The 25,801-nt window shown below is 22.5% G+C and overlaps 4 protein-coding genes across 4 annotated transcripts; 1 reads left to right on the top strand and 3 right to left on the bottom strand.

Annotated features, from left to right (window-relative positions):
* On the bottom strand, window positions 1–11,716 carry LOC128955782 (glucose dehydrogenase [FAD, quinone]-like). The gene is made up of 8 exons (XM_054301457.1): window positions 11,597–11,716; window positions 8,472–8,763; window positions 6,737–6,949; window positions 4,650–4,946; window positions 2,556–2,894; window positions 1,858–2,160; window positions 160–423; window positions 1–71 (listed from the first exon to the last, which is right to left on the bottom strand). The coding sequence occupies exons 1-8, from the start codon at window positions 11,714–11,716 to the stop codon at window positions 1–3; spliced, it is 1,899 nt and encodes a 632-aa protein (XP_054157432.1).
* Window positions 11,717–13,723: 2,007 nt separating this feature from the next.
* Window positions 13,724–15,094, bottom strand: LOC128955781 (uncharacterized). The gene is made up of 4 exons (XM_054301456.1): window positions 14,645–15,094; window positions 14,463–14,585; window positions 14,219–14,381; window positions 13,724–14,154 (listed from the first exon to the last, which is right to left on the bottom strand). The coding sequence occupies exons 1-4, from the start codon at window positions 15,092–15,094 to the stop codon at window positions 13,724–13,726; spliced, it is 1,167 nt and encodes a 388-aa protein (XP_054157431.1).
* A 1,805-nt stretch (window positions 15,095–16,899) lies between these two features.
* Window positions 16,900–19,075, top strand: LOC128955195 (uncharacterized). Its single transcript, XM_054300839.1, has 3 exons — window positions 16,900–17,535; window positions 17,602–18,366; window positions 18,428–19,075. The coding sequence occupies exons 1-3, from the start codon at window positions 16,974–16,976 to the stop codon at window positions 19,054–19,056; spliced, it is 1,956 nt and encodes a 651-aa protein (XP_054156814.1). The 5' UTR covers window positions 16,900–16,973; the 3' UTR covers window positions 19,057–19,075.
* A 508-nt stretch (window positions 19,076–19,583) lies between these two features.
* On the bottom strand, window positions 19,584–20,343 carry LOC128955780 (uncharacterized). The gene is made up of 3 exons (XM_054301455.1): window positions 20,268–20,343; window positions 20,143–20,189; window positions 19,584–20,051 (listed from the first exon to the last, which is right to left on the bottom strand). Exons 1-3 carry the CDS (start codon window positions 20,341–20,343, stop codon window positions 19,584–19,586), a joined length of 591 nt encoding a protein of 196 aa, XP_054157430.1.
* Between the last annotated feature and the right edge of the window lie 5,458 nt (window positions 20,344–25,801).

The following is a 25,801-nucleotide window of genomic DNA, read 5'->3' as shown; positions in this document are numbered from 1 at the left end:
TTAAACTCCTATATTTGTCAGAAAAAGTATGCTATCTTTCCACTTGAAAAACATTATCATCATCAGCATACCTGTCCATTATATAATTGTAATCTAAATTATTAGTATCATATGTTTTATATTTATAATGAGGCAATGATTTTGGAGGTAATTGTCGGCCTTTCAGCATATCGGCTAACTTTTCGGCAATCATAATGATGGGCGCATTGGTGTTACCGGTGATGAGTCGCGGTATTATCGACGCGTCGGCCACCCGTAACCTTTTGACGCCACCCATCACACGTAGTTGCGGGTCGACCACTGCAGTCGGGTCACCGATGGCACCCATTTTGCACGTACCAATTGGATGATAGATTGTGTGGGTTAGTGTACGCGCCAAACATGCCAAATATTTATCACTGTATAGTTTGTATCCCTCACAACCTATATTTCAAGTAAATCAATTTTTTGAAAAATTTTAATTTTAGTATTTTTTTATTTGTTAGAGATAAATGAGAAAAAAGAGAAAAATGTTTCCGTAAATTATCATAATATAATAATTAATAATTAGATTTCAATACAATTGTACAGTAAATATAACTATTATAATTTAAATTAACTTATTTTAAATGATTATTTAATGTTTTCAAAAAAAACAAATAATTTCTAAACCACTAAACCATATCTCATGCATAAACTGTTTGCTATACTAATTATGACAAATCTATTTATAAATATAAATAAATAACATTTCTATTTTATTTTATAGTTTTTAAGTAAAATAGATAGGGTTTTATGTTATATATGATTAAATAAATTATGATATAAATCTAATCCATCCAAATCAATGTACATACTTTTTTTAAAACAAATACAATTATACTAAATTAAACTTTTAAATGTGACAATTAATTATAGGTAAATGTCTTAGTATTTTTTAACTAATAAAACAACAAAAAATAAACATATATTTGTTATTAAAGAGTTATTTATATACGGATTTATATAAATTTTATGCAAAAATTTCATTACTAATGAATACTAGGAAAAAAAGTCACATTTTTAAAATAAAATATTCAACTATTTATCTATTAGTATTTATATACTGTAATTACTCTAATATATTTGATAAGTAAATTTTTTCAAAAAAGATAATGAATAAACATAAAAAACTAACATAAATTATCGCTGAATCATATATTTATATAATTTATAAATAATAAAATTAGTTATAAAGCTTACACTTTATAATATAATATAGTGTACTTATTTTACTATACATTAATTACAATTACAGTTATTTTAGTTTATTAATAATATAATTCCCCACAACTTTTACCATTAACTAACTAATTAATAGTATTTGTGCACAAAAAACAGCAACAAAAATAACAAAATAACAAAAAAAATAATAACATAAAAAACAACTTATCAATTGTCAGATTTGACATTTGATATGAATTATAATGTTTGTTAACAACAATAATTTATCTCATATTTGTAAACAACAAAAATATACTATCCGTCTATAAATGATATTTATTATCACTTAACAAACTGAAAACTATAAATAAATAAATAATATTATTATTATTTTATAAATATAATATAATTATATATTGAATATATTGTAAATTATTATTATCCGTAAAAATATTTGTTTTTTTATGAAAAAAAATCTTTCGTTTGTCAAGTGTTTGGGATTATATACAATGTTTTGCTTTTTTCCATTTCAATGAAAATAAAAATAAAAAGTTAAAAAACTATTCATAAATAATAGTAATCTAAAGTTTATAAATTATATTAAATATATATAAATATATATATATAACATATTAAACTTAATTTATAAGTCAACTTTTACAGCCACACACATACCGGGAACCACTTTATCGATGAGTTTGGCGCCCAGTTTTCTCAGTGGGGGCGCCTGACCCACCTTAATGGTGATCTTCATAGCCTCGACCATAGACTTGATATCGTGCGGATGTGTCAGATATCGGGGCTCAATAACTGGTGGATCGTACGGATTGGCCGTACGAAGCTTTATGTAGCCGTAGCTCTTTGGCCTCAATAGGACTGGGAATAGTGAGAAACAGTCGCGATTGACATAAGGAAAGTATACTTTTTCCCAGATTTCATCGGTTATGGCAACGTTATGGCGAAATATACGGCCGTCGTCTATATTAATGATAAATTATAGTTAAAATTTAATTTTTTTAAAAATAATAATTCAAATGTTATGTTTTTTTGTGTGCACTAATTAATCAAAAAAAAATTATATATTTACTATATAATCAATTATTTTTTATCTAATAGATAATTAAAAAAAATAGTAAAATCAAGTCTATATAAGTTAGATATTGTAAAGAAAAACATAATTAGTGTGTGAAAAATATAGATAAACTCTAAATTTAAAGTTTATAATCAATTAATTATATGTATCAATATTTATAGCGCTGATAATCACATCATATATACTGTATATACTGTATAATAAATACATAACATAAGACACAATTTTTTAGGCATAGTTAGCATTAGTTAAAATTAACTAACAAAATATAATGTCATACCTGAGGACAGACAGGCACAGACTAAATGAATCTCGAAGTCGGGATAATCGAGACTTTTGTTGGCATATTTGGTGGATATAAAGCCCAGACCTTCCAGACCACCTGTGCTGGCCAATGGTCCCGAACCGTCGGCAAAATAACGTACAAAATTGATAGGCTTTTGGATTTTTCGCTGCATATATGATAGATCCTTAAAATCGTGATCTTTAAGCGAATGTTGTTCATCGATGACAAAGTGTAGGCCTCCCGGATAGATGTGGTCATAGAGATTATGACCCACCGGTAGGTTAGCTATGACTGGAATTCCCAATTTTTTCAAATGATCTTTAGGTCCAATACCTATTATTTTAGTAATAAATAATTTACATAATAATAGTATCAAATATACAGTATATAATGTATTGTAAAAAGTTATAATAGATTTTGCATAAATTATTGCTAGTTTATGACTAAATTAAATCTGAATTTTAGATAAAAAATATATAATAATAGTTTAGATAATAATTTAATAAATATATAAATTTTAAACTTAGATCTAAATTTGTGTCAATTATCTTTACAGCAACTTTTCAATTGAATGTGTATTAATAATTATTTTTATATGGTTTTTACATATTATTAATAATATACCATAAAATGGATTTTTATGTAATATTATAATAATTACTATATATAAAAATTTTATTTAATATTATTTTCGTTATTAGAAAGAGAGAAATACATAAATAAATAAATAAATAGAGAGAGAGAGAGAGAGAGAGAGAGAGAGAGAGTTTTATATTATAATTCAGTTAAATGAATGTGACTATAAATTTTAATTTTTCAATTAAACTATTTATTATATCATATAAATAATATAATGATATAAAAGATCTATTAATAATTTTGTTGTTGTTGTTTATGCTGCTTTCATAAAAATAAAGTTATTAATATGATAATAAAATATAAAACTATAAAAAACATTTAATACAGTAATGAATTAGTTGTCTTTAGGACACACATAAAATAAAGAGAGAGAGAGAGAGAGAGAGAGAGAGAGAGAGAGAGAGAGAGAGAGAGAGAGAGAGAGAGAGAGAGACCATTGAAAATTCACATTTTCCCACATTTCATAATACTATACATAAGTTATACTGTATTTTTGCAATATAAATATAATTTGATTTATTGTGTGCTCCTGTATATGTGTAACAATACGAGCATATTATGTATTTTTAAATAATGAACTTTTATATACATTGATGAACTATAAAAAAAACAACTAACTATAGTGTACAACTGTAGGTAACTGTAAATCTATAATATAAATGTATATTTATGAAAAATTATATAATCTTTTATTATATTAACTAAATTATATAATACAGTACTAACCTAATAAACCCCACACCTATTGTTTTCCCAACTGCTGTCTAACATTTCATTAACATTCAGTGAGTGTTATGTAAATTGTAATTGAAAAAAATTGTAAAGTTTATTTTTTTATATCCATTATATTAAAAATTTATTACAAATTGTCTGTAATAAATCATAACTAATAATAATTAACATTTTGAAAAATTAGTTTTATCATATATTTTGATTACACACACACACATACACACACACACACACACACACACACACACACACACACACACACACACACACACACTAAACCATATATGTATATAATATCTACTATACGGTACAATACAAACTTATACATATCATTTGTAACACTAAATTATAATCTATAATACAGAAACTCTATATTTATAGTTTAGATTTATAAATAGTCTATAATTAAATTAAAGCCTAAAACCATTTTATATTTAGTAATTATTATATTTAGATAAAATAAAAACATTTTTTTTCGATATTATTAATAGATATTTTTATAGCTTAGTAATTTACATATAAAATCTAAATGTTATTTATTTGTGATCATACAGTTATATTTAATAATAACTATTAGTTTTGAATGATAATAATAATTATTATTTTTTAAAATTTTAATACATATACATATATATACAAATTTAATACAATAATAGATATTATTGAAAAATAAAGTATTGTATAATAATATCATACAAACTAACACTAAATACATACCTGAAAGCATCAATAGTTGCGGTGTATTAACACTACCGCCGCTGATGACGATCTCACGGCGTGCGTGGACCACATGGGACAGTGAGAATCGGTCAAACTGTACGGCCACTGCCTCCTTGTGCCGATTGAATAGTATTTTTGTTACATAAGCAAAAGTAAGTACATGTAGATTGGGTCGCCCTTTGATGTCGTATAGAAAAGCTTTGGCCGTCGAGCATCGGGCGCCCCGACGTATAGTGGCCTGAGGTATGGCAAAACCTGACTGTCGGGCACCGTTCAGGTCTATGTTTGGATAGCCTAAGTATTGGTCCACAAAAAATGACAATTATTTAGAAAAAAATTATTATTATTTGTTTGAATAAATTATAACATATTTAATAATTAAAATATTATTATTTTTTTTAATATACTGCTAATGGTATTTGATATTTTTAGTACTTAACAAATAAGTTATATACAGTATATATACTGGATATTAATGTAGTGTTATTGACATACTAGAAATCATCAATAATTTTGATGTGACATAATCATTAGTAAATATCTATTGAATTTATAATTTATATTTTTGTTGTTAATATGTTAACATACAGTATATGTATCTAATAATATAGAAATATTTTTATTCTGAATTTAAATATTTTCAATAAATTGATTTATAGATAGTAACAAAAAAAATTAAAAAGAAATATTTTTAATAAATCATTTAGTATTATATTTTCTTATATTTAAACAAAAATTATTTATCTTTAGCTAAAATTGTTTTTAAAATTATTTTTGTTGTAAACTTTTTATTTTCTATTAAAGATATTTAAGTTTTAAATTTTTAACAATATTTGTAATAAATAAACATATTTGATAAAATACTTTTAAAAAGCATAAAAATATCAAAATATAATCTCGTTTTTGTATATCTAATGAACACGTATTGAATATAATAATTATGATTTTCTGAATAAATAATAATAATAATAAACATTTTCAAATTTTTATAACTGTTTTACAAATGTGATAAAATACATAAAAAATATTTATAAAATAAAATATCAAATGTCAAAATCATTTAAAGTTTAAATAACTCAATCACTTTATTAATAGCCTATTAATAATAATAGGTACTCACTTGTCTTCACAAACAAATACATACTAAACTACAATATAAATACACATACATACACACACACACACACACACACACACACACACACACACACACACACACACACACACACACACACACACCACTCTCTCAAACAAAAATTATTTATGTTTTGTTTTATTTTATAGTTTTGTTTTATTTTTTTCCAAAAATAGGTTAATATATACACACTATTAAACATAGCAAAAGGTTAAGTGTTTTTTATATCTTTATACATATACTGTATATATTTATTTTACATAATAAATGCATTGAATTCTTATAAGAGTTCAATTTTATGTTAAAAGATAAAACTGCTTTTTATAAAAAAAAACAACCGGTGCTCATCATCAAACTGATAATACATTACTATTAATACTAAAAATTAATTGCTTATTAATATAAATATATATAATTTATATATATTGTAGATAATAGCTTTCATGAATTGTTAGTATATATATATATATATATATAGTTTAGAGATAGGGTTTTAAACATATTTACAAAATAATTGTTTCAATACACAATGTATTACTCAGCTTATTAAATGTTATATTATTGTACATTGTATATTATGTATTATGTTAAAAAATGTTATATAAGTATTATTTATATAAATATTACATAACTAATGTGAGTTTAGTTATGAGTTCAATTAGACTTTATACTAATAGACAAACAGGTGATACTTAAAAAAATACTATAAGTTATTGACAAATAACTACTTTTTTCCCATTCACACACTCATAACTTAAAGTTTTTATGACATTTTTATTATTACAATAAATTTTAGGTTAAATTATTTTTCCGTTTTTATTTCTCTCAACATTTGCGGTTAAATTTATTATATTTTAAAAAATTCATCATTGGATGTATATTCAATATTGGATACATAACTATTTATCATAATAATAATAATAATAATAATATATGTGTTATCACTTACCCAGATATTTGCCGGACTCGACAAATGCATGGGCTACCGGACTAATTGTTTTACTTGTTTGAACAGTTAGTGGACCTCCTCGTCCGTGATAACCATTATATGCAAAATTCGGGTCACGATTGTCCTCCGATTTGAGAAAATAAGGGAAAACCTCTGACCACGACCAACCATCACAACCATCTCTGGCCCAATAGTCATAGTCTAAGGGATTACCTATTTATAGAATACACAAAAAATTTTTTTTTTAAATATATTAAATTTTTATTAGCAATTGCATAATATTTTTAAAAATAAAAATGTTTAGAAATAGGAAACATTTCAAATAAATATAGAATGGCTTTAAAATAACTCCTATTATGTGAGTTATTGTGGGAAATGGTTTATTTTAAAATATTATTAATTAATTAAATATTATAATTAATATACTCTTAATTACTTGCGAAAATGTTATTATAAAAAAACCTTAATTATAATTTATAAATTTCCACAAAACTAATTCCTATTTTATTGTAATTTTTAGAATAGATTTTAAAAAAAAGATTTTTTCACATACTATTGTATATATGTTTTGTTAAATATTTGAAAATTATAATTACAAAATAGAAAATAATTTTTTTAAAAAAATAAATTTTATTCAGATTCACTCTCAATTCACTTAAAAATATGAAATTTTATAAATTATATGTTATATACAGTAAAAGCAATTTGTTTTGTTGAAAATTAATGCTTATCATAAATAAATGGGACATTTTTTTACAAAATACCAACTAATTTAAACTTTCAAAATAGATATATAACTAATTAGTATATAATAATTGATATAATGGTAGATAATATAACTTAATTAAAACGTATAAGAATAATAAATTAAATATTTATATCTATTTGATATATTAAGTTGTTTTAAAAAATTATTAATTATGAATTTATAGATTTTACGATTATATCTATATTGACTATTTTTAGCTATATATCAATTTATAAATATCTAAAAAATAATATTTTGCAAAATTAAACACAGAATACAACAAAATTTAGATAAATAAAATCAAATAAAGTCAACAAACTCTATACACATTTAAAATTAATAATAATATTTAAATTATAAATTATTTAAACATATTATTTCATTTATCATTAATTTTAAACTACATAATTCTTATTTTTAAGCTAACATTAATAAAACTAATTTTAATTTATAAGATAAATGATTATATATTTAAAATAAGAGATTTATGACACGTTTGGTGTCATTGCCTAAAATCAAATAATTTTTTTGTATTCAATATTTACATTTTAATAACAATTCACTACAATCTAAAATAATAGCTATGGATATTGTATATAAATATATATATATATATATATATATATATATATATTCAATTGATTTAATTTCAATATTTTACATATAATACAACACAGTTTGTTATTTAATATAAAATAAAAGCAAATAACTTGTTTTCAATTGAGTCCATCTCTATTTGCTAATCAATATTTATAAACTTTTCATATAAATGTTTTACATATTATATTTTTTTATAACATTAAATAACATTAAAATATATACTATCTTATATTTATGTGCATATATTTTTAATTTAATTAAAATACATTACAAGTTGTGTTTTTTGAATGAGAGAGAGAGAGAGAGAGAGGAGTTCAATGAATTGACAATGATATATTTATTCATATAAATATAAAAAATAAAACACTTTATAAATGTAAAACAAACCTCTTATATACATCATATAGTTGAGTACCGAACAGCCCCCCAGAACCTTACCCCTGGGCCATGGGCACCGTCTGTTTTTGAGACCGAAACACGAGGCCTCCTGAGGCTCTGTCCTATAGCCCCAATCAATGGGTGTGTTCTGCAGATTGAGTACCGCTATGGGAAAATCGGTGACCATATTCTCGGAGCTGCCGGCCTCTAACAATAGCACCTTTACATTGGGATCTTCAGACAACCGATTAGCTAACACACAACCAGCTGAACCACCGCCCACTACAATGTAGTCGTACTCCTAGTGATTATAGATATATCAAGATATATATGTTAATTAATTACATGTAATATAACAGCAACAAAATGTCTTCAAAAAATTAATGATCTTATAAATTATATTTAAACATATTTGAACTATAATTTTAAATAATAAATTACATTAAATGTTATATAATAATAATAATAATAAATAATACTAAAATTAACACGTTATTCTTATTAATAACTTTTCTATATATTTAATTTTTTTTATTATTATTTTGTATAAAACATTAATAAAGGTAATGATATTATATACTAATAAATTAGAAATAATTATTAATATACATTATTGATTAATATAAACAATAAAATTAAAATTATTATAATATAAATTATTTTTAGTTAATTTGTAATAAAGTAGTTTTATTCTACATATCTAAATTAAATATGGCAATTGTGAAAAAATTAGGGTGATCAATAATTATACAATAAAAATAAAATAATAAAAAAATCTTTTAGTAATTAATTTTTATTATCAATACATATATTTTATTTAACTATTACTTATGTTGGTTTTTTTATTTTTATAATGCATTATAACTGATATATAATAATTATATTAAATCGATCAAACTTTGAAGGGATATTAAATAATAAATTTATATATATATTATATGATAGTATAATCTATTTAAATTTTAAACGCATATAAAAATCAAAATGATATTATTGTAAAAAAATAAAATGAATAAAAGATAAATAAAATAATAAAAATAAAAAACAAAACAAAATAAGTATTGAAAACTTATTTTTAGAAATATATTAAATAAAAATTATTGTTATTTTCAACACAAAAATCTATTGAAATTGTATTTCTGCTGAAATAAGTCGAAATGTTAGAGAAAAGTGTTGATAACAATGAAAATGTTTTGTGAATAATGAGTCTAAAAATACTGAAATATATTGTATATTATAAAAGTAATGCAATTACAGTATTAATAGTGTGTAAAATAGGTAAAAAAATCTAATACAATAACATTACAATAAGATAAGTTACATTTGAAATAAAATATTTTAATACAAATCTGGAGCATCTCATCTCATATTATTATTATAAAATGATATTTTCAATTTTATACAGTATTTTCACATTATTGTCGATATATTCATATATATTCATAAGTATCATTTTAAAATATCAATAAACAGTATATAAATATTATATATACTGTAAATTATATAGACTTTAGATTTTAATCGTAGTATTTATTATTTTTATTATTTTCGATCATCTATTGTAAATCATATTTTTCAAAATTATACCGGTACTATTTTTTTACTACAACTACTATAACGCTATTTATTGATATTTAAATTATAATTTTATACTGTATGACATATATAATATATATTTATAAATAAATTGTAAAAAAATCTACRCAAACATTATATATCAATATATATATACTACTATTGATATATAAATAAAATAGTTGTATCATAAGTAAGAATTATAACTATTTTTTGACATACATTGAAAACAATCAATTGATTAGTTGTTTGCTTTCAATATCCTCTCTCTCTCTCTCTCTCTCTCTCTCTCTCTCTCTCTCTCTCTCTCTCTCTCTCTCTCTCTTCTTTCTTTCTTTCTCTCTYTCTCTCTCTCTCTCAAAAACACACTCATCGTAAGCAACATTAATGTTGTCTTTTAAAATAAATGTTTTATTTTTGTTTAAAATTAGGAAACAATTTTCATGGTTTGAGGGAAAATGTTTACCAAAAAAACACATCAAAATTATGTCTACGAAAATTATACCCTTATATATTTATAGTTACTGTACTATATATACAATGTATAATACATAATACATAGTATAAAGTCTCGTTATATTTTTCTAACAAACAAACTATATTACACTATTTGTAAACATATTTATCTTATTATTATTTTTTTTAAAAAAAGTCTAAAGAAAAAACTCATTAATATAGTTATTTTATTTATATTTATATATAATTTTATATTTTACTAAACAAATACAATGCTTTAAATTATATATATATTTTTTGAACTAAACTTTATATTTTGTTATTTTAAAATTCAATAAATAGATTACCACAAAATAATGGTTTTTAAATGAATTTTATTAGTGTTTATTCACACATAACAACACACTTTATTATAAAGAGTAAATCAATGTTGAATAAATTGAATCAACAAAAAAAAATAACAATTGAAAGACACCAAAAAAGTAATGAACTTTAAATTTATGCGTTAAATCAAACAATTTATTATTAAGTTTAGTATTGTTTCAAAATATAAATATATATAAAATAATATAAAAATAATAATATTTTAACAATCAGTCTGTCTATCGTTTATTTTTTACCGATTTTATCTAAAAATTTTATCATTATTTTACGATAAAACATGTATTACAAATATTATTATTTTATTATTTAAGTACTACACCCGTAAAATCATAGATAAAATATTAAGTGAAATTTATTAAAAAATTTATTTTAAAAAAGTAAGTTTAAAAACGTAAATATGTATAAAAAATTGTTATTTTTTTGTAAGAAAAATTGTCTTAACGGCTCATTTATTTTTGTAACAATTATTTTAAAATCAAATACATTATATGTAAATGTTGTTTACAAAAAAATAAAATAAATTAAATCTATTTGAATACACAAACAATTTTTTAAATGACATAAAATGTGAGTAAACATTGTGAAAATTGTGTCTAAATTAATGCTAATTAGTGCCCATAATTTGGGTAATATAATTATAACTTTAAGTTAAATATAATTTCCTTATTTAATAAACAAATAAATTATATATTATATATATATTTTATTTTTCAAAATACCTGATCCCATGAGTTTCGGCCAAAGTTGACAGTATGGTCGGCCTGTCTGACCAACCAAAATGTGGTGAACGGTATGAGAGCCGGTAGTGTAGCGGCAAACAAATGTATTAATTTAATCATTTTTATTTTTAATTAGATTTTCTTGACTATTATCTCAAAATTATACAATTAATATAAAAAATTTTATCCGATTATTAAACATTATTTTCAGCTATTATATTATTATTGTTATTACTATAATTGTATTATTATTTTTTTAAAAAAACTTAATCTTTTATAATAAGGATGTTTGTTGACTATTAACTAAACAAAAAACAATTTGTTATAAACACATATATATTTAACACACATTAGACAAAGTTATTCGTATAACTTATGAAATTATCACACATTTTGTTGTTATTTTTGTTGTATTATTGTTGTTGTTGTTTGGATGTTGTGTTAATTTTATCACAAATATAGCACTTAAATAACACTTTGAAAATTTATTGCTATTTTTTTAACTTTATGTTTTTTCATAACGCCTCCCAAAAAATATAATAATTATAATAATTTTAAATCATATATTATATTTTTAGTAGCATCATTATTAATGTTTTTAGTAATTTTTAACACCATTGATGTATTATTAATTTGATTTATGCCTATTAAGTAGTCATAATGATTATGCATTGTTCACAAATTAAACAGTTTAACTACAATTTAATAATTTTTCAAAAAAAAACTTATTGTTAATTGTTTAGATATCATAGAAATAATACTATAAAACGATATAAAAATTTCTAATTTTCAAGTTTGTATCATAAATTAGAGTAATTAATTAAAAAGTTTATCAAATTTGTAACAAAAACATATTAAACATTTTTTAAAGAATAATTTCATTAAAATTAAATTATTAGAAAAATCACAAAAAACAATATATTTAACAATAATTTTTGCTTTTTAAAAATAATAATGAATTTATTTCAAAATTTTAGGCAACAAATATTGATTGTTAACAAAATTACAGATATTTTGCACAAAAAAAAAGTTTATTAAACTTATATATTGAGACACTTAGATATTAATACACTTACACTGAACTGTTAATATGATATAACGGTGAATACAGAGAATACCTGTGCGTCTAATTAAAAAGTGCAATGAATGGGACCGTCGATAGCACAGTGCGCTCAAACACAACTAAAAGTTTACATGTTTTTTGACCGCATTTTCATTGAAAAAAACGCGTTATCACTACTAACACACTGACTGACTGACTCAACGACTAATAGCAGCCCAACAGCTAACTAACGGTGCGATTGGCACCGGGATTAGAGAGTTATGTGTTTATATATATATATATACTTTTGTAAGCACTTAATATTTCCCTATACAGGTATATATATAGACACACATATCCCTTACTAACCTTTAATTTTAGGTAAGAGAGAGAAGAGAGAGAGAGACCAACATTTTTATATGACATTTGTTTATTTAACTTAAGTAAAATATTTTATAATTTATTTAATATTTGTCGGCAATAGTTTGCCTAAAAAAAAAGTTTTATTGTTTTGTTAACTTATTTAAGTATTTATTGTGTACTTAGGTTTACAAATACTGTACATATTTTTTTACCATAGTCTTCATCATTGTCTACTAATTTATAAGATTGAGTTAAATGTATATATAATTTTCTTTTGACACTATTTTTATTATAATTTTTTATTATATTAGTAGTATTAAGTGTATAACAAATAAAACATAAAAATATAGTATAAATACATATTGATAATTTAGTAACATTATTGTATTTAATATATAATTATGGGGCACACATACATACACAAATTGAAACAAATATTTACAGTAATTAGCAATATAGGTATTTTTTAAAAATATGTAAAATATAAGATATTACATAAAATTTATTACTGATTTCCTAAAATAATAAACCAATACTAATTAGTAATACTTATAAAGAAAAAAATAATGTTATCAAATTAATGTTAAATGCATAAAAATAGCAATAAAGAGTTATTTTTAAGTACAGTACAGCTATTTAATACTTAATAACCATTACTGTATAATAAAGTATTTTAGATATTAATCTACTTATATATATATAATACTGTAAAGTTATTTAAGTTATTTATTTCTTTTATATATCTGAGCTAATGGCTCGGCAAACAAAGTTTCGGGAACTGTTAGCTTATATTTACATCTATTAATTGCATCCTTGATCTCAAGTAAACAATGGGTTTCATAATCTCGAAACTCTTTCACTAAATTCAAGTCGTGATATATTTGTTTAATTTGTTTCACCGATTTGTCCGACTTTAAGCCGTATTGTGTTTGCAGTAACTGTCTCTGTCTATCGTTACATAACTCCAGTGCCCGTACTATAAGCCAACAACACTTTCTGTCTTGAATATCGGTTCCCACTTTACCAGTAATACTGGGATCACCAAAACAATCTAAATAGTCGTCCTGTACTTGAAATACATGTCCTATCATTAGTAGTATATTCTCTACTATTTGATGATCGCTAGGATTGTTATGTCCTGTTATATACATCGCTATAAAAAATATGCAATTATTATAATTTATATTTAAATATGTATTTGTTTATATTAGACATACCTAATCGCACCGGCAGCACAAACGTATAATAAGCTGTTTTGTATTTAACAATAGTTGAATATCTATCAATTGTATATGAATTTAAGTCTGATTGTCTGTCGTCAACATAAGGACTGGTAGATAGTAGGTCTAAGCACTGGCCGTACGCTGTTTTACGGAAAATCTAAAACAATAATAATAATTATACTAATTTAGAGATTATTTTTATAAAAATATTTATATAAATAACTTGTATGACATATACCTCATGAACCAACTCAACAATGTCCATATAGTAGGGCTTTCCCTTAAAATACTGTTTAATCAATTGATAAATACCGGACTCAACTAAAGCCGCGTCATTACATGCAATGAGCCCTACGTTAGGCTTTTTAAGACAAATAATAATACTAATAATAAATGCCATATATTTCATAAAAAACATACCAAACAGTGCCAACATGTCCGACCTCTTCGAGTACGAGAGTTATCCATAATATCATCAATAATTAGAAAGTATGTCTGAAAGAGCTCCAGAGCCCAACCCAGTGCGCGGACGGCATCCAAATTGGCGGATGATTTGTAATCATCGGCTGAGACCAACAACCGATAGCTCAAGACACACATTAGACCACGATTTCGTTTACCGTGCGGTACATTGTAATCAATGACCCGTCGGATCCACTCATTTGCTGCAATCAATTCATTGTTGTTGTTATTGTTACCGATATCTCGAGTCAAGTGTTGCAAAATAGTTGGATAAAACTTATCAAAACATACGGTTTCTTCTGCTTTTAAACTATCGACTGTTTGACCGGAAATTGATTTATTAAATGAATTGATTGTATGCTTAGATAAATGTAGTAATTTTGTTGAGTTTGATATAATTGAAATCATTTTTAAATATAAGAATTATAAACAATATTTTTTAAGAAAAAATATTATATTTAATAAAAAATATACACAAACATTAAAAATTATTAGTTTTTCTAAAATACGGTTAACTTTTTTAAAAAATTAAAACAAAAAAATTAAAATTATTTTGTTATCCTTGAATGTTTTACAATTTATTTATTATAGATATTAAAGTATACAATAGTTTATATATATATATATATGTACTGTAATTTATAATAAACTTTATATCATTTATATATTAAATTATTAAGTTTTATGTTGTCTTCAGAACACATTATAGAAAATTTTTTATTTAAAAATTTAATATTTAAAACAATTTTTGCTGAAAATCTAAAGTCACACTTTGTGTACAAGTGATATATTTTCGGTTTCAATATTTTTAAATATAATAAGTAATGTCGTAATCTGAGACAATTTTAATATAAATAAAAACATATCTATATATATATATTTATATTAACTATTGATACATATATTGTATATATTGTAATTGTTTTTATAAATATTAAAATTGTTACTCAGATTGAAACACTACTTATTTTTAAAAATGTTTATTCTAATATTTATTGCACTATTTTTTTAATAAAATATATTGTTTTATAAATATTCTCATATTAATTACATGAAATATTATATGAAACCCTACTATTTTATCAATAAAATGCTTAAAAGTGACCAAAAAAACTGATATAACTGTTAGTATGAATACAATAGTAATGTCGGACATCTCGGTATTGATAGTCGTCTCATATTAAGACTGAAAACACTTGGATTGTTAACAAATTATCACAAAAACTGTTTTAATTACAAGTTTTTGAATAATTTTTTTTATCATTTATATTATATATTCATATATATACATAGTAAATGTATGGTCATGAATGTATCATTACTAATGATAATAAATTTTAAAAAGTTTATTTCTAGTTTAAAATATTTATAAAAATAGATTGGAATTTTTTATTTAATTAGTAATACATTTATTTGTTTTGTAATTCAATTGTATTTAATTAATACTCTTAAATAATTTTTAAATACACAAAAATTAAGTTATTAATTTTCTTAAATTATAAATAATAAATTTTGTAATTGATATTATTGTAGCAATTTGACATTACATTTTGAAAATTTTAAATTATTAGTAATTTATTATAAATTATATTGTATATAAATTGTATTATATATATTCAATATTAACAGTGTTATTTTATATAAGATTTACAATTATTTGCTAGTTGATAAAAAAACATAAGTTATAATTTAATAAGCTATATTTATCATTATATATTAAAAATTTATAAAGAATAATATAAAAACAACAACTTATCAATTTATCAAATATTGATATTTAAAAAACAAAATAATTGCTTTATATTACACAGAGACTGATAAAGTATTTCATAATAAATAATTTTAAATCCGTTTTTAGTAAATTAGTTCACTAGAGATAATTAAAAAAAATACATCAACAGTTGCTATAATTCACATATAAAATATTATATATATATACTGTATATATATATATATATATATCAGTGATAAAAATTATAAACAATTTTTGTTGTTAAAATTTTTGTAAAGAACCGAGAAATAAATTAAAACATAGGTACATATAAACTATTTGATATATATATATATACTGTATAAACAATAGTAGAAAAATAGATAATTTACAAATGTTTTATTTTTGAATAAATAACGTTTGACGTATAAAATTTCATTATGATATCACTTAATTTTAAATGATATATAAATGATATATATTTAAAAAAAAAAATGTTATTGAATTCTGAGTTGTATTTAATTATTATTTTAAATATTGTTTTAATAAATTTCAATCAATTTATTAATAACAAAAATGAGAAACTTATTACTCATAGTATTAGTAGTAATTGTGACCACTTTTGCTGGTATTGTGTGGACACAGAAGCGTTACGACAGAAAGTATTTGTATAAAGAGTTTAAAGATAAAACACATTACTTGAATGACAACCAAAACTGGAGAAATCAATTGCGAGAAGAGTTTGGCAAAAATATACAGTCATTGCCGGAAACAGTTAAAAATGCGATTATCGAGAGAGCAGATAAAGATATTAAACAACAATGGGAACCACTGTTAGCCATGGAGTTCCTCGAGTACAAGATTAATGGCAATCGTAATCATTATGAAGGAAAAAACTTTAACAGAAGAGACAAACTTATGAATCTAATTTTGGCTGAACTGTTGACCCAAAAGAGTAAGTATATTAATCAGATTGCAAATGGAGTTTGGCTTTTACTAGAGGAGAGCACCTGGACGTGGCCGGCTCATATCGGTATGCAAAAGGCTGGTGAAGGTCTACCCGATCCGCAACAGTATATCATTGATTTGGGTGCCGGCGAGTCATCGGCTTATATATCATGGATTCGTCTATTGCTCGGTAATATAAACACGTTTTGTCTAATTTAAAATAAACAAAAAAAAACATTTTATTATCTTTAAACAGGCGAACAGTTAGCCAAACTATCGCCAATGTTTGTGAAGCGCATTGACTATGAATTAGACAAACGTATTGTCGAAGATTTTTTGCACACAGACTTCAAAAGTTGGATGGGTTTTGAGGGACAACACGTCAACAACTGGAACATATGGATCAATACCAATATGTTGATGACTGCACTGTTGACTGTCAACGATACGCTTAGACTGGATGTCATCAAAAGAGCGGTAACCAGTGCTGACAATTGGCTCGACTGGTATGGAGAGGATGGCGGCTGTGATGAGGGCCCGAGCTATTGGTATGAGGCGGCCGGTAGGTTAATACAGTTCCTGTTTTACATGTCGTCGGCCAGTAAGCACCACATGGACTGGTCATCGAAACCGCTAATCAAGAGTATCGGTGATTATATCTATAAAATGCATATTGATAAAAACTATTTTGTCAATTTTGCTGACGCGGCCGCCAAACAAGTGGCCGATCCGACACTCATCTATCATTACGGACAGTTGTTTAACAATTCATTGATGAAACAGTTTGGCTCCTATATATATGAGTTTGCCGGTGGCGACCACTACTTTCTGACTGATGGCTTCAATGGCCATTTGCATCAGTATTTTATGGAATTGGATGCCTATCCACATCTGAAAACCGAAACACCGAAAGCGCCGCAACCACTAGAGTCATGGCTTCCCGATCTTCAAGTAATCACTTTGAGGACTCGCGAGGGATCACCTGAGGGATTGTTTTTGGGTGCAAAAGCTGGTACTAATGGTAAGTCATATGAATACAGTATAATTTAAATATTTTTATATATTATAAAATTCATATTAAGGTGAAAGTCATAATCACAACGATGTCGGCAATTTTATCCTATACGTCAACGGTTTGCCGGCCATTATAGACATAGGTGTCGGTGTCTACACAAAAGATACGTTCGGTAAGCATCGGTACGATATTTGGTATATGCAATCCCAGTGGCACAATACGCCCACCATTAATGGTGTCCAACAAAAGGATGGCCTACATTACGCGGCACATAATGTCACTTACAATAAAACCGAAACCGGTTTATTAGCAGAGTTTAAGGCAGACATAGCCGGCGCCTATCCTAAGGAAGCACAGGTCGACAGTTGGGTTCGCAAACTGGTGTTCGACAGGAAGTCTAATGTCCTAACACTTGACGAGAGCTACAAACTACTGAAGTTTGTGCAACCGTTCAAAGTTCACTTCATTACTATATTAAATGTCACCGAAAGTGATGGTCGGGTATTGCTTAAGGACAAGGATGTCAATCTTGAACTCAATTATGACAACAACTTATTTAATGTTGTGGTCGAACAGCACAAGACTAATGACACCAAATTGTATAATATATGGGGCGATAGTGTCAATAGGGTTACACTAGTGTCCAAAATTGTCGATAAACTTGAAGGCAATCATTCAATAGTATTTAAAGTATAAAATTTTAGTTTTTAAAAATAATATTTGACTTGAAATTTAAAAAATAAATGTTTTTTAAAACTTTACTTTTTAATAATTTTAATTTTTAAACAAATATCTATAGATTATTAATATACATGAATAAGTTGACAATTTTAATAATGTACTAATATGTGATATATACAGTAATTTACTGGTACATGATTTTTATCAATATTTCCTATCAATCAACTTTCAATTGATGATATTTAAGTTTATTGGGAAAAAATAAAATGATTAAAATTCATGTCTATTAGCAAAAAATATTTTAAGATTCAAATTAGAGTCAAATTTGAATAAATAGTAACTAAAACATTTCCATCTATTAGTTTGCAAACAAAATATAACGTTTAGTACTACAGTATTCAATATAAAATTTATACTATATTTATGATATTAAAGTTTATTTTTAATTAATTTTGATATCAATTAGTGAAATAGTATATTCAAAATACAATTTATGTATCAAAAAATAAAAATAAATAAAATACTATATTATAATAAATATTTTATTTATTACTACAATCACAATGCAATCGATGCACTCCAATACAGTCACTGGTATTAAACTTATTGCGACAACAGTGCCGTTTACAGGCACTCCGGTCGGGACATCGTATTCCCATAAATGACCCGTCGGTACCACACGAGGCGTCAGCCCAACTGTCAGTACATTCACAAATAGCCGACAATCTGATGGGATGTGTGTGACCGGCGTAATGCCAATCCGGGGACAGGGGTCTCAGTATAACAACATGTTCCTCGAGTGCAGACGTACAAAACCCGGTTAGAAATCCCTGATTACAGCATATAGTGTCGCAATTAATTTGTTCACTGACTGCCGGTGCTATAACGGACGTACATTCAATGCTACGATTATATGGTCCGCAAAGTTTAGCTAATATTTCGGGATCTTTTCGTTGCTCAGGTGTCAGTGCCAACCATTTGTTATGCCTGTCCTCAATATATTTGCCTTGCTGATATCCAGGTAGAATTATAATTATAAAAATTTAATTTTATTAAATTTTATCTTTTTAAAAAATATATTACTCTATGTACTAATATTACCTGAGTGGTAGGTCCGTCAAATGGGACGTCACTATAAACATGTTTACCTAGAGTAAATAAAATATTTATAAAAATCAATTTTATTAGTATTGTTAATGTAATATAAAATTTTTATTATTTATTACAAATATAAATTATTATCAATAGTAATGAAAATATGTGTTGAAATGTGTAGTAATTGTTGAAATAATTATAAAACATTTTTCTAATGAATTTATACTAATATACTATAAATTAATATAAAACTTATTATATACTCTAAGTATAATTATCTTATAATAACAATTAATTAAATTATATTAAATAATTTTTATGTACATTAAGATACTCTATTTTATATACTGTCAATCTTATGTTAAATTAAACAGAAAAAGATAAAAAAATAACTGCAATAATAACTATATTATTATTTATATTATAACTTATTTTCTAATAAGTGATAACTAATTTAGTTCATATATTGATGCAATAAAATATTACATTATTAATAAAAGAATATAATAAATTTATAAAATATATTAAATAATTATATAAGTGAGTAAATAAATAATTTTTTTCAAAGAAAAAATAAATTTATTTGTTTTTATTTTTAATAATCTTAATATATTCACAGTATATCTTTGAATATATAATTTATATTATAATGTCTATGTAAATACCATTAAGTTATTAAAAACATGATTGCAGATAAATCTAGATTTTATAAAATTTTATTTAGTTTATAACTAAGAAATAAATAAATACAGTATATATTTTTTTGCTACAAAAATTAAATATCAATTTAATATGATTGAAAATCATTGTGTTGAAAGTAAACTATATGATCCAAATAATAATAATAATAATAATAATAATGATTTGGTCATTGGCATATATCCTAATGAGGTTATTATAATTAATTTTAATACAATAATATATTAATAAATTTTTGAATTTTATTGTTGAATTTGAAACAGATATTATGGAAAACAAATAATTTGGTTAAATTTTGTCATAAATATATTTTCTTTTATTCAACGCTTTTTAATCATTTTAAATTAAAGTATAAATAATTACATAATTTTAAGCTAATAAATATTATAGATTTTATTATATATTGTATTATATATTGTAGTATAAGTATTAAGATTAGCAATGAAAATATTGGTGGCATCCGTTTAGGGAACGGTAGTTGGATTGGTATGATTGCCTTATTTCATCAAAAGGTTATAACCAATTATTCTTATAATTTATATCATGTAATAATATATAGTAGTAATAAGTGTTATAACTATTATTATTTATTGTAAGATTGTCGATTTTAGCATGGTACCATTTGCTTATGATGCTAATCGAGCTCAGGTAGTTGAATTTAATTCAGAAATTAAATGGAGTTCAATGTCATCGATATTATACTATCCAGCATTTAATAACAATAAAAGCTTTTTGCAAATAATCTATGGTTTTGACTATAATTTTTGGATCTCAATGTTTTTGATGTTTTTAATGATAATTATTGTTGTTTGGCTTCAAATTATGATTAACAAAAAACAATTTTCGTTAAGCAATTTTATATATAATTATATAGCAATAATATTAGGCAAATGTGAGTATTAAATATTTTTATTTTGTACAAAATAGTTAAATTTTATTAATTATTATTTCATTATAAAAATAGGTATTAAAATGAAAAGTTATTATCCTAAATCAATTATTATAATAGCATTATTTATGTCGTATATTATTATTCAATATACTAACGATAATATTTATTCAGCAATTGTGGCGCAAAAACGATATAAAATTGATAATATTCATCAATTAACTGATCCAAATAGTAATTACAAAATTTTAATAATTAAAGACTCAATGCCACATCGTAATCTTAAAATTGTAAAAAAAACTTAATATAAATTATTAAAGTTTTCATTATTACTAATTGATTAACTTTTAAAAAATTTATTTACAGCTATTCCCAAATATATCAAATAATAGATTTGAATCAATTACTTATACCGAGTTTTTTTCATTTAGTACTATAAAATTGTTATTAAATCACAATAAAGTATTAATTAATACATTGGATGATATTGAATGTTTACATAAAAATTATATACAATATTTGCTTTACATGAAATCATTAGACGATCAATCATTTTATTCAGGATTTATTATACGTAAACATATAAAAAAAGATAGAAAAATAATTTTACAAAAAATGTATAATTTATTTTTTATTTGATAAATATTTTTTATTAATTTATTATTTTTATTAAATTGTCGCAGAATTAAATTATTTCATTTTTATGGATTCCGTGATTATCATATCAAACATTTAATTAAATTTTATAAATTCATGAATATTGGTACTAATGATGGACTAAATAATGTATTCAATGATAACTTGTTTATTGATAATATTAATTATGATAAAACTATTGTTAAACAATTAAATTTTAATCATTTCAATTTTGTTTTTCAAATATTATATTATGGTTATTTGATTTGTTGCATAATCATACTAACAGAAATAATATACAAATACATAATGATATACAGTAGATATTAAAAATAATAAAATTATTAATTACTATTTATATATTTGCTAAGAGATTTTAATTTAACGAATTAAAACTAAATACTTTTTTTATTAATAAAAATAATTTATTTTAAACTTAACGTAAATGTTTTCTTTAAATTTATTTAAAACTTATAATTATTTTTTGAAAATTAATATTATTTAAATATAATTTAATTTAATATTATTATGATTTATGATTAAGATAATGTTTGTGAAATATATGTAATGTACATTTTACAATTACACTGTACTTAAATAATATATAATAAATGTTTAGCTAAATTATGACATTAATTAATTATTAAACTCTATTGCAAGAAATTATATAAATTATATTTTTTATTTGAAATTATTTATTTTATTTGAATATTTTTTCAAAAGATTTTCATTAATAAGAAAGTAATATTTAAATAGAGTAACAAATATAAAAAATATATTTATAAACATTTGACATAATTTGACACTGAAAGACAGTTTTATTTAAAAAATAACATTTAATAAATAATTAATATTTAAATTCATTTATCATATTGCTATTTTTAGTTTTTTGTAAAAATGGTATTATTATACATAAAATATTTTTTTATTATGTATTAAAAATACTATTTAATAATATATAAAATTGATATTAGATTGTATACATTTGTTAAATATATTTGTTTTTTATTTGGTTTATTTTATTTTATTATTTAAATAATGAAATATTTTATGTCAATATTTAAAAAAAATACTAATATGCATCTAATAAAATAGTATTCATATCATTCAACTAAAATTTAATACACTGTAAATGTAATTTATATATTATTTTTAAAAATATCATAAGATTATATTTATAAAAATATTTATTTAAAGTAAATATTTATGCAATATTAATTATAAAAAATTTTAAAATAGTAATAAATATATTGTGAAATTTTTATTATTATAATGTATAATATTTAATTAAATTTTCATATGCAGATAAATGCAATGCAGATTACTTAATATAGTTTTTTATAATATTAATAAATCTTTAAAGTTTTATGACTAAATTTTTAATATGTCAAATAATTATTGTATAGAAAGTAAATTATATAATAATAATGATAATAATACAAATTTGGTGATTGCTATATTTCCTGAGGAGGTATTATTATTAATAATAATATTATATAAATTAAATACTTAACTATATCTTAATATAATTATTAATAATACTTTTTAATAATATAGATATTATGGGTTACGACTAAATCAGTAAAATTTTGTCAAAGAAATCTACAGTATTTCTATTTAACACTTACTAATTATTATAAACTAAAGTATAGTAAAATATAATAATTTTAATTAATTTTTAATTAATTAATTAAGAGTTTAATAAATATTAATTAAACTTACTATTTAATCAAATAGTATCAGCATAAGTATTGCCAATGCAAATGTAGCTGGTACACTTTTAGGAAATGGTAGTTGGATTGGTATAATTGAATTGTTGCAGCAAAAGGTATTTATAAAAAAAAGAAATTTTTTAGTATTATTTATAAATTAAAAATTATATTTATTTTAAAAGTTAGCTGATTTTGCCATGGTACAATTTTCATATAATATTAATCGGGCTAAAGTAGTCGACTATTATTTACTTAATATAAAAAGTTATATTTTGACAATTATATACAGTCCTTCATTCAGTAATACAAAAACATTTTTTGAAATAATTTATGGTTTAGATTATTATATTTGGATATTAATGTTTTCAACTTATTTTATTGTTATTTTATTTATTTGGATTCAAAATTTATTATTGAATAACAAAAATCTATTATTTAGTAATTTATTAAATATGTTTGCATTGATCTTAGGCAAAGGTAAGTTATTTTAATATTATTAATCTTTATTTAAAAAATTGTAATTTATTTTAATTGTAATTAAAAATAGGTATTCAAATTAAAGGTTATCATCCAAAATTACTTATAGCAATATCACTATTTATATCGTTTATAATTATTCAGTTTATTAATGATAATATTTATTCAGCTATTGTGTCGCAAAAATTGTATAAAATTGAAACTATAGAACAATTGATTGAATTAAAAAAAATAAATATTTTAATTATTGAAAATTCATTGACAAAATGTACTTTGAAAAATGTAAGTAAAATGTTATTTTTTAATAAATAAATCTCAATTATATATACATTTATGAAACAAAATTTTAATTGTTTTTTTTATATAAATTTATAGCAATATCCACAAATTCAAAATAATAGATTTAAAGCAATAAATTTTACCGATATTTATGCATTAAATACCATAAAAATGTTATTAAATCACAATAAAGTATTGATTACTAGTTTAGAAGATATCGAGTGTTTATCTATTTATTATCGATATCTACTTAATATTAAATCATTTGATAATAGTTTATATTATAAAGGATTTATTGTACGTAAAGATCTTAATCATGAATTAAAAGAAATTTTACAAAAACTGTATGTTTTTTATTGTAATTATTTAATTTGAAAGTATTTGATAAAATTAATTATTTATTTATTATTTGACCAGGATGAAAGTATACCATTTCTATGGATTTCGTGAATATCATGTTAAATATTTGATAAAATTTTATCAATTTCTACACAATATTGTTAGTTATAAATTTAATAATAATTTAAATAATTTAAATAATGACAATGCTATTGATGACAATAATGATAAAACAATTGTTAAACAATTGAATATTGACCATGTACTATTTGCTTTTCAAATATTATATTATGGTTATTCAATATCAGCCATAATTATAATAATGGAAATAATATTAAATTATATAAAATTGTTTATTAACTAAACATAATACTCAGCAAAAGTATATTTGGATAATCAATAACCTATTCAACTGATAACTACACAAATTTTATCATAATGTTTATTAAATACTTGTTTTTATTTGTATGTTTATAGTGGTATTGTTAAATAGTAAGATAAAAATTTATTGAGTATTAAAATTAAATTATGATAAAATTTTATGTTTAGTATTTAATTTTAATATTATATAAATATTATTTAACTATTGCCATGGATAACATTTGTTATGATAATTTAAAAAATAAAAAAATGT

The sequence above is a fragment of the Oppia nitens genome, unplaced genomic scaffold, assembly GCF_028296485.1.
Source record: "Oppia nitens isolate AA-2021 unplaced genomic scaffold, nextdenovo-longstitch-racon4-pilon3 scaffold2_pilon_pilon_pilon, whole genome shotgun sequence".
Lineage (NCBI taxonomy): Eukaryota > Metazoa > Arthropoda > Arachnida > Sarcoptiformes > Oppiidae > Oppia > Oppia nitens.
This window is presented reverse-complemented; position numbering and strand designations above follow the sequence as displayed.

Coding starts and splice junctions, on each gene's coding strand:
- LOC128955782 (XM_054301457.1), bottom strand. CDS start 11,716: ATGATTAAATTAATACATTTGTTTGCCGCTACACTACCGGCTCTCATA. Junction 8,764..11,596: donor GCCGAAACTCATGGGATCAG/GTATTTTGAAAA, acceptor TATAATCACTAG/GAGTACGACTACATTGTAGT. Junction 4,947..6,736: donor CGAGTCCGGCAAATATCTGG/GTAAGTGATAAC, acceptor ACCAATACTTAG/GCTATCCAAACATAGACCTG.
- LOC128955781 (XM_054301456.1), bottom strand. CDS start 15,094: ATGATTTCAATTATATCAAACTCAACAAAATTACTACATTTATCTAAG. Junction 14,586..14,644: donor GGACATGTTGGCACTGTTTG/GTATGTTTTTTA, acceptor TGTCTTAAAAAG/CCTAACGTAGGGCTCATTGC. Junction 14,382..14,462: donor TTGTTGAGTTGGTTCATGAG/GTATATGTCATA, acceptor TTATTGTTTTAG/ATTTTCCGTAAAACAGCGTA.
- LOC128955195 (XM_054300839.1), top strand. CDS start 16,974: ATGAGAAACTTATTACTCATAGTATTAGTAGTAATTGTGACCACTTTT. Junction 17,536..17,601: donor ATGGATTCGTCTATTGCTCG/GTAATATAAACA, acceptor ATCTTTAAACAG/GCGAACAGTTAGCCAAACTA. Junction 18,367..18,427: donor TGCAAAAGCTGGTACTAATG/GTAAGTCATATG, acceptor ATTCATATTAAG/GTGAAAGTCATAATCACAAC.
- LOC128955780 (XM_054301455.1), bottom strand. CDS start 20,343: ATGTTTTATAATTATTTCAACAATTACTACACATTTCAACACATATTT. Junction 20,190..20,267: donor ATTGATAATAATTTATATTT/GTAATAAATAAT, acceptor TATTTACTCTAG/GTAAACATGTTTATAGTGAC. Junction 20,052..20,142: donor TTGACGGACCTACCACTCAG/GTAATATTAGTA, acceptor CCTGGATATCAG/CAAGGCAAATATATTGAGGA.